The sequence below is a fragment of the Dermacentor andersoni genome, chromosome 1 (assembly GCF_023375885.2).
Source record: "Dermacentor andersoni chromosome 1, qqDerAnde1_hic_scaffold, whole genome shotgun sequence".
Classification (NCBI taxonomy): Eukaryota; Metazoa; Arthropoda; class Arachnida; order Ixodida; family Ixodidae; genus Dermacentor; species Dermacentor andersoni.
Window position 1 is genome coordinate 357,167,214 of NC_092814.1, and position 14,653 is coordinate 357,181,866.

A 14,653-nucleotide genomic window follows, 5' to 3' on the forward strand; every position below is an offset into this window, starting at 1 on the left:
CAATCTGTGCCGCTATATACAATTAGTAGGCCCTAGAAGATGCCATCAAAATCCAAGACGTCACAGCCACCAGGTGCGGGAACTTAAGTGGGCGTCGCCACCCGTATTTCGTTCTTGCGCTTTTTCTGGCTTACGAAGCGTCTTATCGTTGTAAGAGTGGTGTTTTTGGTGTTGTAGAACGGTAATTTACTGATGCAGAAGAAATCATTTTTCACTTTAGTGTCCCTTTAAAGACAGCCTGTACTAACAATTTCATTTAGCCTTATACTATATCCTCGTTGCCAATCTAAGGATGCAATACTAGCGCTTCCCACCAAACCGCTTTGTGTCTTTATGCGCCAAGATAAATTCCGCGGAGCGTCATGATCGATAATGTAAGAAAGTTATAAGCGCTAAAACGTTGAGTGCAGACGTGTGGCTTATGACGTCGTGAGGGTGTGCTCACGTCAAGGGGCAGGATCCGAAGCGTACGAGCGGCAAGAACTCGGCGAGGTGGGCCTTTCTCTTGTTCGGGTCGCTGGAGATCCACTTGAGTATGGCGGCGAACGTGTCTTCCACTTCGTTGACAACGCACAGGCGGTCGTCTGCGAGGACGGTGCGCATCTCGTCCGGCCTCAGATCCTGGAACTGAGGGCTGCTCTTCCATACCTGCGTCACGCATGCAGGCAACCTCATTCGCTGTTTACAAACGAAGGCTCCGGAAGATTTCCAATTCCGTCCCTTTATATCACCAAGAACTGCAGGTTTAGCCAACCGACACGCATAACCTCGCCGTTGTGCATTATGGACTTTTAAGTACATACACTCTCTGCCACCTTTAAATAAAATGGCGGTGCCTGCAGTAAATAAAAGAGAAATAGTTAATTCTTCTTTTATGTAGAGTTGCCAAGCGCTAATGCTATGTTCTTTTTTCTTCTTTTTCTTTCTTTTTTTGATGCTGTGGAAAAAATGTCTGGCTCCGATGCGCTACTCGTTTATGCGAGTTCACTGAGGTCAACCTTCTCCACTTAGCATTCCCACGGTTGGCGCATCCAAGACCAGCTGCAACAAACTTTGATTTTGGGTAAGTTGGTTACAAGCGAATGGTAACCTACTCCTGAAACAATCCCGGCAATTATGAGGGCCTAGCAATTGTGTCATTCTCTTATTAGCAGCCTTTAAATTGCACGTAAACACGTAATGCCCAGCACGTCCCCAGCGAGACTTTTCAGCGCACTGTGCGTAGTGTCCAATATCGCAGGTCATGCCGGGGAGCAGCGCGTTTCAAATGATTTGCACTTTCGGCGAGTGGTTATGACGGAGTTTTTTTGACCCGATAGTGTTTTATAAGGGGCCTCACCAAAAAATCTGTCTATTGTACGTACCTCGCGCAATCATCATCACGGAGATCCACGAGACGGCAATACCTTGCCGTTTTGTGCCTACCTAATGCTTAGGAATGTAGGCATAAACGGGTAGAAAGGTCTGCTCTTTTTAACGAATCATCCCCTTGGTGACGTATATTTGTTGCGATGAAGATATTCAAGTACATTTTCTTTTATTACTAAGTAACTTTATGGAAAATGTGGCCGCTGGCCTGTAAGGGTAGTAAAGATGTTAGTATAAATGATAGAAGGCTTCTCTAGCCCCTAATAAATGTCGGGCTTGGAAGTGTCTTGCGACACACTACGGGCAGCGGCGCTACCACTGCGTTTCCGGCGCTGTTTCTAGGGAAATCCCCGACAACTGCGACAACCGTTACCGCTCGGTGGCACCGCGGCGGCTCATGCTGTTTGTATTGGTGCATAGCAAACATTGAAGAGACTGATAGAACCGGAGTCATTGCAAGCATAGATAACGTAAGCTATAGCGATAAGTATGTTAAATAGGAAATTTATGCTCGAGGTCAGATGGGCAAAAGTCTAGGCCGTGATAAATGTACTACCCCGTTTGAAAGGGGATGCCAATAAATATAATCATCACCGTTTTCACGCGTCTGCTGTTTTGCGTGTGCACGCATGCCGTGCACGTGTGGACGGCCGCGAGCACGTGACCGCACCCGAGTTCTGACGGCGATGTTTCGCCACGTACGCACTCACCGTCGCGTCGGATGCACCTGTGACGCCTGGTAGCTTATGGGGTGCTGTTTACGCTGCGCAACAACACAGGTCTTCCGTGCTTGCTACCTTGTTCACTGCTTCGCTCTTTGATTGAGTATTTATCTCAAAACTGGCGGAATGTACAAAACTTCTGACAGCTTCACTGCTACAATTATAACATGTCCTGCGGGCACTAAACATTAATGAAATGATGTAATCTCATGGACGATTCTCACACGTATTCTGGCACCAACCACGGCCGAAGAACTTTGCAGTTAAAATTTTCTGTCAAATTCCTGACTTCTCTTAATCGGATGGCCGTCGTAGAGGCGCACGTAATGTGGTCGAAGCCCGTGAAGCACGTCGCTTTTGTTACCTCGTTGAAGTTGCGAACCAGGTAGCGCAAGGCTTCTTGCGCGAGATGCAAGTAACACCAGCTGGCTGCCAGTTGGCGAGTTCCGATGCAGTTCTGCGGGTCGAGGTCCTTCTCGAGGGTGCTAAGGCAGTGATCCAGTAGCCAGAATATCTGCGTCGTAAAAGTGCGAACACTGGGCTGAAGTGACGGTGCGCGGCTATGTGTAACCGGGGACACGGTCCTCCTGCACCGTGCATCTGGCCGGCAAGCTAGAGAACGATTGCTTACCGTGTGGGAAATCCAGGCACGTAACGTCATGTGCTATGGTTGTACAAAGTATCGCTTTCATCAAGTGCCATGCCTACCAAGGCCAGCAAATTTATCTAAAATAAATAAATTTGGGCTCCTGTGATTTTACAAATGTAGCGTCAATTTTTACGAAGAATGCACTCTGTCCACGAAAAAGTTCTAGGGGTGTTGAAGAATGGGGCGAGCAATATTGACCATAAGAAAATCCATGCAAGGATGAAGTTTCTCTAGTGCCTGCACCGCTGTTTTGTCGTAATTCAGGGCGTTAAACAGCGGGCTATTTGCTTCGATAATCGTTCTCCGACAACTTTCTAATCCAGGCTAAATCGGCAAAAGCAAGGTCTCTGAAAAAGGCAATGTGATCTAAAAACGCCACATTGCTTCCGGTTCTCTGTTATGCCTAGCTATGTGCTCCTTGTATGCAGTGTCTAAACGTGAGTAATCGTAAGCAGAGTGCGTACGCATCTCACAAAACGTGTGCGATCAAGGCAGACAAGAACGAAATCGTGCGCTGCTCCGTTATCCCACACCCATCGATTTGTAATGTCCGTGAGTGTTTTTACGAATTTTCAAGTTCATAGGTATGGCCGGCATGCAAATGTTCCCGTATAACGCTTCACTGATAATGACAATATAATAGCACCCCCCCAGCAACGGCGAGAGACGGCTTGCTGCAGGAAGAACGTGGCACCCGTAACGCTGTTGCGGTGGTTAGCCGATGGAAGGCTTGGCGGCTGATATAAATACTTGCCTCTCCATATGCATGGTCTTCACACTTTGTTTAACTTTGAAGACCATGCATATGGAAAGGCAAGTATCTATATCAGCCGCGAAGCCTCCCACTTTAAATTCAATACTAATTTTCGTAAAGAGGCTATGCTAGATACGTAATATGTGCTTGCATGAGCGGTTTATGCACTTTGGAATGCTTCTGTTTTGAAATATATATCTAATCAAATTTTATTCAGTCAATTAATTTTGCATTCATAGACGTCAATTGCGACAAAACGTTGAGTCCCCACTGTGACGTAGCTTGCAGCGTCTGGCAAGTCGTTTGCAAGTTCGCCGAAGTTGAAGACAGGTGCGCTCTTGCTCTCAGCTGGCGAAAACAAGCACCTACTGACTTTTTCCCTTTCCCTCACGCGCGCAGTAGAATAGGGCCCTAGTCAGACGTGCGCGTCGGAAAGCGTCCGCACGCGCCGCGCCGCGTCTGCGAGCGTTCGATGTCAAGCACAGAGGCACCGTCGCACGTTGATGTCTGGCAGCGTCGTCACCAAGCAATGCTAAATTTTTCGCCGGCATTGGAAGTTGTCGTTTGCTTCGCCCGGGTGACGTGACCTCACGTGAAAATAGCGAGCCAATGTGAATTCTGGACCAAAACTGGATGAAACGCTAATGGTTTGTAAAAATTGAAATATGAAGTTCAAGTAAAAATTATTCTGTATGACTGCCATTTTAACACATCGCTAAACATTGCCGCTAGACTACATTTAACGTGGCGGCCTATCAACACTGCACTGTCGTGACTACAAGCGCGGCGAGGCGCGGCAACTCGTGCATCGTGCGGCTGCGTGCCGTGCTCCTCCGCCGGGCGCGATACGGCGCGACGCCGAGCCCAGGGCGGCGCGTGCTGACGCGTTCCATCGCGTACGTCTAGTTGGGGCTTAATCGTCAGGCTGAGAACATGGTAAAAGTTTTGCTTGATGGTTTAGCGACCCAACACCTTTATCCACGCCCTTGAATGCGAAATCAGCTGAGTGTCAAATCTTACGATAAATATTTCGCAACAGAATTGCTCCAGCAGAATCAAATAAATTGAAGTCGTCTTCAAATGCGACAATCTTACGGTTTCAAATATCAACACACACAGCGATTGTGATATAATATTTAATTAGGAATATTTATTGCTTATGCGTTTGATAACTAATTTTTTGCGTAAACTGTGTGCACCAAAGTGCATAAGACACCTCTACAAGGAGAAATTGAGTAGGTAGCATCGCTTTTTTTTATTAGAACTACTTAACCCCTCAATACCCTCTATATCAAGCAGATATATGTGCTTCCATGTGCTAGTCTGCGGGGCTCGACAACTTAATAACATCTCACATTTACAGCGCCTAGGTGGAAACAGGAAGTCAGAAGGAGAAATTACAATCGGACAGGGGGATGCAGCGTCCTATCTTTTCCTTTTTTTTCTTCTTTTTTGGTTTTCCCGTTTCATCTTGAGCGCTGGAAATGCACTAAATGTCGAAATTCCAGCAAGCCTACCTCTCTGCCACGATTTACTATCTTTTCGCGCGACTGAGAGAGAGTGACTCGGCGACTAAGTGATAGGCCGGACAAGGCAATGGCAATGCAAGTGACTGAATGAGGAAAGGCAATGGCTAAACAGCCCGGTTGTGAAAGACGCCCCGTGAAAATGCAGCCATCGAGTTGTGCACATTTCAACCAGCGACCTCTACCTTACGAGAAGTCTCACCGGGGATTGTAAACAGGGCACGCCTCTTGGTTCATTCCCTACTGTTTGCTGGCTAACGTAAACTCCCTTCGGCGCACCATCTTCTCAAAATCAAGTTCCGAGAGACCCCTTCACCAGCACTGCAACCCCTGACTGACCCTGTGCTTCTGGGCCAGCTCGAGAAACTTGGCGACGTTGTGGGGGCCGATGCGCTCGTCCAGCGGAGTGTCGTAGGCGAAGTCGACAAGCAGCTCCACCATGTCGCGCTCCAGGTCTTCCATCATCACCCGAATCGATGGAGTCCGCTTGTTTTTCTGTTTCTCTTCGGGACTCATGCCTTCCCTGGCGACATCCAAGAGTGCGTTGCATCCCGAGTACCTGCACACGGAACAACCGACAGCGATGACACAGTGAGTTAGCTTTGGGTGCTGCGCACGATCAACAACGATAATTCTAGCAACTCTGTTTTTGTTTTTTACAAATGTGTAAATTCTTCCCCTATACTCCCTTCCCTATTCTAATGTTTGTGGGTGCTCGCCGATGATGTCGTTTGCGGGTTCATGCTCCAACAACTCGGGTTCAAGGGCTGCTGCTGATCAGTGAAAAATCCCCTCGGCACTTTTCGTACTTTAAGGTCATGAAGAGCATGCGCTAATCCAACTTGAGATTGCCTTCCTGACAAGAAAGTGTGAGAAAAGCAGAAGTGTACGCAAGACTGATCCCCATTGTCATTACAACTTATTCTGTCTGATTGAAGTGAATGAAAGAGGTTTGACAGCTACTGTCTCCCTCTTATTTTAAAGCTATTTAATGCGAGTAACCGTGAGTAACCGTAAGCGCACGATCCGCGTAGCTCACTGAGCATTTCCGAGTAGACCTGTTCACATGAATTGGACGTTTCCGACGAGTTGCTTCGCCCGGCAAAAATCAGTCGTTAGTCAAGTAGGTCTTGGCGGCTCGTAGTGTCCTCCAAAATTTCCCCGGTAAGCTATTATGCGCTTTATATGGTCTAAAGGAGGTAACGACATCCTGTCTTGCTGCGAAGCCTGCGTAAGAATCTTTGTCGTCCTTTGGGGTATACTGATAAATGTACTGCGTTAAGAGGAATCTTTGGCTCGGGTGCTCCTATCTAAATAGATCTAAAAGGAGAATTCGTTTTATCGGCAACCACTCCACCAAACTTGACCAGGTTTGTTGCATTTAAAAGAAAATCTTTAAATCTAGTGACTGTTGTTTAAAATTTTTGATTTAGGTTGTCAATTTTTTACAAAAAATTGGCAGAATCTCAAATTTCCAGAAAACGATACTATCAAGTTTACAACTTTAACTCGGCAATGAAAAATGATATAACTATTCTCTGAATTGCATCTCATATTACATCTAAAGCGGACAAAATTGATATGTTACACATGAATCTCAAAAAATTTAATAAAGCGCGAATAGACCTTTTGCAAAACTATTGTACACAACGTTACAAATTTCCATAATATATAAATTCGCATATCAAATTTGTCCACTTTGAATAATCTAATGGATGCCGTTTACAGAACCGCGATATTTGTTCTTGACGGAGAGCTATTAATTTGTAAACTTCCTGCTTGTAACTTTTTTGAACTTTCAAATTTTTCAAAATTCTTTCAATAAGATACAGGCCCTAAATCGAAATTACGCTTTCAACAGTCAGTATAATTTAACTTTTTCTCTCAAATGCAGCAAATTTTATTAAAAGCGGTCCAGCGGTTATCTCAGAAAAGCGTTTTTGCGTTTTACATGTATTTGAATAGACCGCGTCGAAGTTGGGCCCGAGCTAAAGCTTCCTCTTAAAGCAAATTCGTGGTCGTATAATATAACAGTTTAGTCTTTCGCGCAAATATTTAAATCGAAATCCTTCCCTCTAGCAATAGCAGTGTTTCGCGGGGAAAACAAAAATATGAATAATGAAAATTTGCATAGAAATTTTGCAAGCCATCTTTTGCCCTACGCAAGATCTCTTCATTGCATGACATAGTGTTTTACGGAGAGACTGGCTTATGGCATTGAGCGTTTATTGCAATATGTGTTGTTACATCCATTTGGTAACAGGAGACATGGAAAGCGGAATTTCTTGTTAGTGATCGTTAGTTCCATACAGCTCTAGCAGCAGCGCTGAATCTTTTACGTTAAAGGACTCGATGATGTGACTGAGGTTTTTACCTCTATGAAATTCCTAGCTGTACGACTTTTGCGTTGGGCTGTTCCTTTCGACTTATTTTTTTGAGAAAAAGAAAAATACAGTTTTAGTTTAGCATACGCAACCTATAGTGTACGCTATGCGCTATAGTGTAGCGTACGCTAAGCAGCACACGTTTTTTACCGTTTTAATTGGCTGGCGACATCTTTGAATCTCAGATGCCATATGCCGTCGTTGCGGCTGTCCCGATTGTAGCGATAGACGGCGCAGACATCTCGAATGTTTCTCGAATGTTTCATCTCGAATGTAGGGAAGTCAAAAAGAGTACGCAAAATTAAATAATGAACAGATAGCGCAAATATCGGCCGGCATAGTGGAAGCAATAGCAAAACATCCCATGGAAAGGTATGATTATAATCAGAACTACTCATTAGTACAAAAACAAAAGAAGTAAAAGGAGTAAACCGCTGCAGAGGAAAGAGGAAACCACGAAGTTGGTGAAATAAGGAAATTAGGGAGGCCATCGAACAATGATGGTTGGCATCACGGGAACACAGAGGAGCAAAGAAGGCGCACTTATCTGAAGAGGAAATAGGCCAAAAATGGGAATCTTATCCACATAAGAAACAAGTGCAGGTCCTCGTGCAGGCTAAAATAAAGCACTCCTCAGATCGCTGGCTGGCTGAAGTTCGCGATGCAACTAAAGGGGGGTTAAGAAAATCCAGGAACCAAATAAGTTGGCAGGGTAAAGCGAATCACAGAAAGCAGGAACAAATTCACGATGCCGAGGGAAAATGTTTAGAGGGAGATGACGCTGTGGAACTATATTGGTTCAGTTATAGCTGAGTCATTTAAGAAACACTGTAGGGTAATCGCCCCAAATGAGGGAGCAACACATTATAGCACAATAGAATGCAGCTTAGAACTGATCAATTTTAACTGGAAAAAGGCGGAAGCCATTGTTCCAAAATGCACGTCCGCTGGGATATACGAAATTCCGATCAAGTTAATTAATGAACTTGGCCCAAGAAGCAAGGAAACGCTGATAAAAGCATTGGAGGCAGTCATAACAAATAAGCAAATTTCGCACAGCTGGAAACAGAGTAAAATGAATTTGATTTGTAAAGGGAAAGGCGATAAGACGAAGATAAAATCATTCCGACCAATTACGATAGCATCAGTTATATATAGGCTGGCGATGCAGGCGGTGAAATAAAAAATGCAGTCATGTGTAGAAAGTAATAGAATACTCGGAGAACTTCAGAACGGGTTCAGAAGTGGTAGGCGCATAGATGGTAGCCTGTTCGTGCTTACCCAGTGCACAGAAATAGCTAAGGCGGAAAACAGACCTCTGTATTTAGCCTTCCTGGACATAAGTGGTGCATACGGCAACGGGAACAGGGAACTCCTGTGGAACATTTTCAAAGATGAAGGTATCGCTCATCAGGTAATTGATTTCCTACAGGAAATATATCGAGAAAATAATGTTGAAATAACATGGGAAGGAATTAAGAGTACGACAACTGTCGAGGTACACAAACGATTAAGGCGATGTTGTCCTCTATCACCGCTGCTGTTCATGCTTGATATGATAAGTGTGGAACGAAGACTACAAGGAAGCAATCTAGGGTATAATCTGTCGTACATATTAGGCGGAAAGGTTGTTGAGCAACGACTACCGGGTTTAATGTATGCGGACGATATTGCACTGTTAGCAGATAGCCAGGAAGATTTGCAAACTCTGGTTAATTGTTGTGGAGACGAAGGAGACAGTCTAGCCTTCAGTTTTAGCGCAGCTAAGTCCGGTGGGATGTTTTTCAACGATACAACTGATCAGGAGCTTACAATACAAGGTCATGAAATACCCCGAGTGGCCGAATACAAATATATCGGGGTATGGATAAACAAAGGGCAAATGTACTCGGAAAAGCACGAACAGTCTCTCATAGCAAAAGGGCGAAGAGATGCCGGGATAATGAAACATAGGGCATTGTGAGGGTACAGCAGCTATGAGGTACTGAGAGGTATTTGGAAGGAATAATGGTGCCGGGGCTTAATTTCGGGAATGCGGTCCTGTGCTTAAGGGCAGAAGTTTAGTCGAGACTAGAAGTAAATCAGAGAGCTGTTGGAAGATTAGCACTAGGTGCCCACGGGAAAACCACAAACGAGGCAGTACAGGGGGATATGAGCTGGGGCATCGTTCGAAGCACGGGAAGCTCAAAGTAAAATCCTATGCGAAAAACGCCTGAGGAAATTGAATGATAACGGTGGGCAGCTAAGGTATTTGAATACCTATACAGAAAGAGCATTAACTCACAATGGCGGAAAAGAACTAGGATGCTAACCAGTAAGTATGCCAGACACGAGGACGGAGAAAAACAGAGCATTAATCGACAGGTTAAAAACGCGGGAGGTAAAAATTGGACAAATTCAATGGAAAAGAAGCATAGTGTTGAACTATATCGATACTGGAAACAGAAGATCAGGAAAGAAGCGTTTTATGATAACTCAAGAGGCAGTACCCTACTCTTTGAAGCTAGGTCAGGATGTCTTAGAACACGCAGCTATAAAAAGAAATTTAACGAAGAAGACACATGTACTGTATGTGGTAAATATGTAGAAACAATAGAACACTAAAAATGTGATGATGTCCATCCCGATGTCGATGCGGGCACCGTCACGCTTCCTGAGGCCCTAGGGTTTAGAGATAACAATAGTCATGTAAATAAATATGCGTTGGAAATCAGCAAAAGGCGATTGGAAGATTGGTGGCTCAAAAGCAGAGGGTTGACATAAGGTTAAAAGTGTAGGAAGAAGTATTTAAGGAAAATGGCGAATTTGTGTAACTTACAACACAGTTAAACAATAATAAAAAGCGGAGCATTGTGGCAACTGCCATCACCCCGTTTCCAAGAGGACGTTCCTACCTTCCATCCATCCCATCCATCCCATCCATCCATTTCTTTCGTTAGGCTTCGACTCGTTCGAAAGGAGAAGCGATCACGAAAACACCACAAGGTTATCCACAATACTCTGTCGTCGAAGCTGTCTGCGAAAGCCGTTTACGCAACCATTTGCTACGAATTAAGTGCATTTTACAAAAGCAACGCCAAATTCAATTCGAATCGGGTAGCCGGGAAACCGCCATGTTTCACGCAAACTCCGCAAACCACGCAAAGACGCTAACGCTAAATCTGAGAAATAGCGTGCGTACGCTATACGCTCTGGGTCCTTTAGCGTTCTGCGCATGCGCAGTGACGACCCGCTATTTTATAGCGTACGCAATGGTATAGCGTACGTCATACTAAAGCTGTCTAATATCGGAATGGTTTTTGGGAGAAAATTTCTATGGCCCAACTAATGTGCTTAGTCCACTGTGCTAACTCATAATACGTATTCTGCATCAATGCCATTCGGAGTTTACCCCTTTGAGCGCTGGCTGACACACAAAGCCAGCGAGTAAAATCCCAGTCTATCAAGTCGGGCGACGCAGCGGACGCTACGTGTGCACGCAAATGTGAAAGTGTCACCGTTAGTGAATGCAGTCGCAAGTCAATCACCGTGACAATTCTGAAGCACTTCATTTTCATTCGGTGCCCGGTCAAGTAACATGAGCAACAACACGAACGCTACAATAATACACGCATCAAATCTAAGGGGTCTGTAGAGGTCGCCACCGTTCAGCCCCATTTGTTAGGCTGCCACCAGAGCGTGGCGCCCCCTGCGTGTGTGTGTGTGTCTCTATATATGTTCGGGCCCAATAAAGGGGGGAGCATTCCCTTTGCGTCCAAGCAAGCGGCTGTACGTTTCGGTCCGTCCCTGCGTGCTCGTGCCCCGCGCGGCACCAACCACGCGACAGGGTCCACTTGTTCTGTTTTTGTTTCGGGACTCATGCGCTTCCTGGCGACAGTGAAGAGTGCGTAGGAGGCGGAGTACCTGCACGCGAAGAACCGACAGCGACAACATAGTGATTTAGCTTAGGGTAGCTGCATGAATTTAGATGGGGTTATCTGTGGACTTGTCCATGCCGTGCCCATTGCACTTCAGAGTGACCAAAAGGAGTACATAGTGATTTAGCTTAGGGTGGCTCCATGAATTTAGATGGGGTTATCTGTGGACTTGTCCATGCTGTGCCCATTGGACTTCAGAGTGACCAAAAGGAGTACTGTGGGTTGTTCAATTGTGGTTACTAAAGGCTACTCATAGTAAGATAACCATTACTCATATAAAAAGACGTAACTGCCAGATCCGCTTTAGTCGTATGATGCCTGCACTAAAAAAAATTTACATCACTTAGGGTTTATATTGTCCCCTAGCAGTTATCATCGTGATCCTTGCGCACGCTTTCCTTATTTACCGCTGTTGACTCCCTGTGTCATATACTCTTCTGTCAGAGGGGATATGTCACGGTACGAATCTCGCTAAATGATTCTTCTCTCACCGTCACTTGAAGACGTGTCCACTGGGTTGCTCGCTCTCCCGGACCGAGATGCTAAAGCTTCCATGAACCCCAAAAAACAGTTTCTCACCAAGCTCTTCTTTTAATGCATGAACTCGACAAATTCGGGTTTATTTTTCTTGTCGCACCGAAATTTGGCTGCTGGGCTTTTGCACACGTATCAAAATGAGGTGAGTGGGCGATAAACCGCCTGACTTGCTTGGAAAAACTCACGTAAACATATTCGCGCCTCGTTGGCAGTCGGTGAGAAAACAGTACGTGGCGGCGAGTTGCGATCTCCCCCTAAGCTAAGATCTCCAACTAGCGCAGCGCTAGCCCGACGCGAAATGGCCCATGAACCGATGAAATTCGTGACAAATCAGCTTTCCGTCGGGCCAAAATACGCGGTAGTCGGATTCAAGGAAACGGAAGTGGGTTCGGACGAGAGAGCGTCGTCGTGGCCGGTTGGGTCAGTCAGATTGCGAGGTTTAGGTTGACTTGCTCGACCCGCTTTGGCGTGACGACTGGCGTGAACTAGACGACCTCGCGTGTTGAGCTCGACGCGAGCGGGTTGAGTTCGTGGAAATGTGGCGGCTAGCGAATAGGGATGACTTAGACGGACCCGCCGGCCGACAAGACCCGCACCTTTCGGGTCCACGCGTGAACGACGCCGCGGCCACTGAGGACTTGAACTCCGCTACTGCAAGTTATCAGCAACACTGAACAGCACCCGGATAATGTACTCGCACAGGCGCTGCAGTTGACAAAGTTTACAGCGCGTCCGCAAGCACGCGCGTATGGGCAACACTCCTACGAGAGAAAAGTATCGCGAAAAACGACACTCACTTGGCAACCATAATGGATCGGTGTGCCCACACCTCGACCCCGCCGGCCACGCGGAAGACGACATCGCAGTCCTGTCGCGAATTCCTCAGATCGCGCAGTGCCGGCATGGCCTTGGCCGCGGCAACCGCCGTGGAATCAGGCTGCCGGCCATCGTCGTTGAAGAGCTGCGCAGCCTCGAAACATACGGTGATCATTTTCCCGTCTCCTGCCTCGGTAGTAGTGTCGTCGGCATCCATGGCGTTCATAACTTCTTCAGCGTCAGCCTAAGTCCGGGAGTTAAGCCGTAGAGAACCAGTGCACTGAGTAGGGCGACCAGGTGGGCTTCACTTAAAGATGTCTTCCGGCTGGCACTGCCACATCACCGGGGCGGCGAAAGAATGGAGCACGCGGGTTGACTGCACGTTCGTTCCTGGGCTCCGCGTGGCTCGAACAGCACGCGCAATAGCGCTGCCGGATATTTGTTGTTGTAGTTTTTGCCTATTACTTTTGCGGCTCCTACCCACGGTGGGGCATTGGCCAAGAAATGGGTGGATTATTCCAAATTATAATGGAGAACAAATTTCCTAATATCTATGGAATTAGCACTGAATAGCGTAGAATGCGCTGCCATGGCTCGTAGTTTGTTGCTGCTTTCCTCGTCTTCGTTCTTCTTGCTGTTATTGCTACGGTGGCCTGGTGATGAAAAGTAGCGGTCTTAATGCCAGCATTCCGTGGCTACGTCTATTTCTCGTCACCTGTTGCACTTGTGCTCTTTGAGATTCCTGTCATCAAAAGCAAGACGGTAAAGAAAGGTAGTTGTGCAGCCCAACGTACGGGACAACTGTAAGCTCTGGGTGAGTTAAGGTCGCAGAGGCGACGCTGAAGTACTTGGACGCTATAATGCTGCACGTTTTTTTTTCCTATTTATGTTTTGTTTGATTTCGTGCCACATTACCCCAGTGACACATATAGGAGATGCGCGAGCTGCGTGCCCGTTGAAGCGCTGGCCTTTTCCAATTTCGTCGCTCATGGCTACCTGAGACCACACTGTAAAACATTTCCGTCATTATACGGAGAATTGCAGGTAAAAATACGGAAAGTATGTCATATTTCAAAAATATAGCAAAAGCACCCGTTAATATACGGAAAGTGCTCTCCTTTTTAAGCTTTACGGACATTTCACTGTAATCATACAGCGGCTGTACACTGTTTTGCACGAAACAGAGACAGAATTCAGACACAGACACAGACAGAATTCCGTATTTTTGTTATGCGAACATCCGTATTATTGCGAGAAAATTTAGGCTGTCTGAATGAGCGCTCGTACTCACAAAGTTTCAGCTAACAATATTTTATTGAACACGCAAACTGTACGCATTATGAAGATACGTACAAAATGTGAGAGCTAGCCTTCTACCAAAAGCTGCAGTAACAGATCGTATAAATATATATACGCATCTTCTATTCCGGTCGCAGTTTGCCGCGCATACGGGCCTTGTAACGTTGGTCATATGCGCAAATATATGCGTGTTCTTGCAATGTTCTCAAATTAAGCGCTTTGTAGTTAATAATACAGCATATATGTTTAAGTCAACGAAGAGCCGTGGGCATGCATGCATATGTAAACAAACTTGCGGCACTCAGGTGCTGGTGCACTGGGAATGGCATTGGTTCTCTACGCCAAAAATTGTGCGCACTATAAATCGGTACCGAAACGCAGGGAGTGATATAATGACCGTAACTGCGTTTACATTTAGAAACAAATGGTCTCGAAGGGAACTGGCGGCCTATAGATCCAATTACAACGGTCGGATGAAATTTTCGAATGCGGGAAGCAATTAACCCAAGTGTGAAAAGGGCTTTGCTGAACTGCAATGTAGCTGGTTTAACTCATTCCCATAATATTTCCTAAATATTTCGTCTCTATCAATAACTGCCCATTCATTGAGACAAATCGATTACGCATAATCTTCACTGTTCATGCGGTAATTCTTGCGGTAAGATGTAATCGCAAACATTT

The 14,653-nt window shown here is 45.9% G+C and overlaps 1 protein-coding gene across 1 annotated transcript; it reads right to left on the reverse strand.

Moving 5' to 3' along the window:
- Nucleotides 1–429: 429 nt before the first annotated feature.
- Nucleotides 430–13,058, reverse strand: LOC129381219 (kelch-like protein 10). The gene is made up of 4 exons (XM_055063895.1): nucleotides 12,655–13,058; nucleotides 5,359–5,578; nucleotides 2,455–2,604; nucleotides 430–648 (listed from the first exon to the last, which is right to left on the reverse strand). The coding sequence occupies exons 1-4, from the start codon at nucleotides 12,897–12,899 to the stop codon at nucleotides 442–444; spliced, it is 822 nt and encodes a 273-aa protein (XP_054919870.1). The 5' UTR covers nucleotides 12,900–13,058; the 3' UTR covers nucleotides 430–441.
- Nucleotides 13,059–14,653: the final 1,595 nt, after the last annotated feature.

Excerpts from the sequence above, each read along its gene's own strand:
- LOC129381219 (XM_055063895.1), bottom strand. The coding sequence starts at position 12,899 with ATGAACGCCATGGATGCCGACGACACTACTACCGAGGCAGGAGACGGG. Across the intron at positions 2,605-5,358 it reads AGCTGGCCCAGAAGCACAGG|ATATTCTGGCTACTGGATCA; the intron begins GTCAGTCAGGGG and ends TTTACGACGCAG. Across the intron at positions 649-2,454 it reads TGGTTCGCAACTTCAACGAG|GTATGGAAGAGCAGCCCTCA; the intron begins GTAACAAAAGCG and ends TGCGTGACGCAG.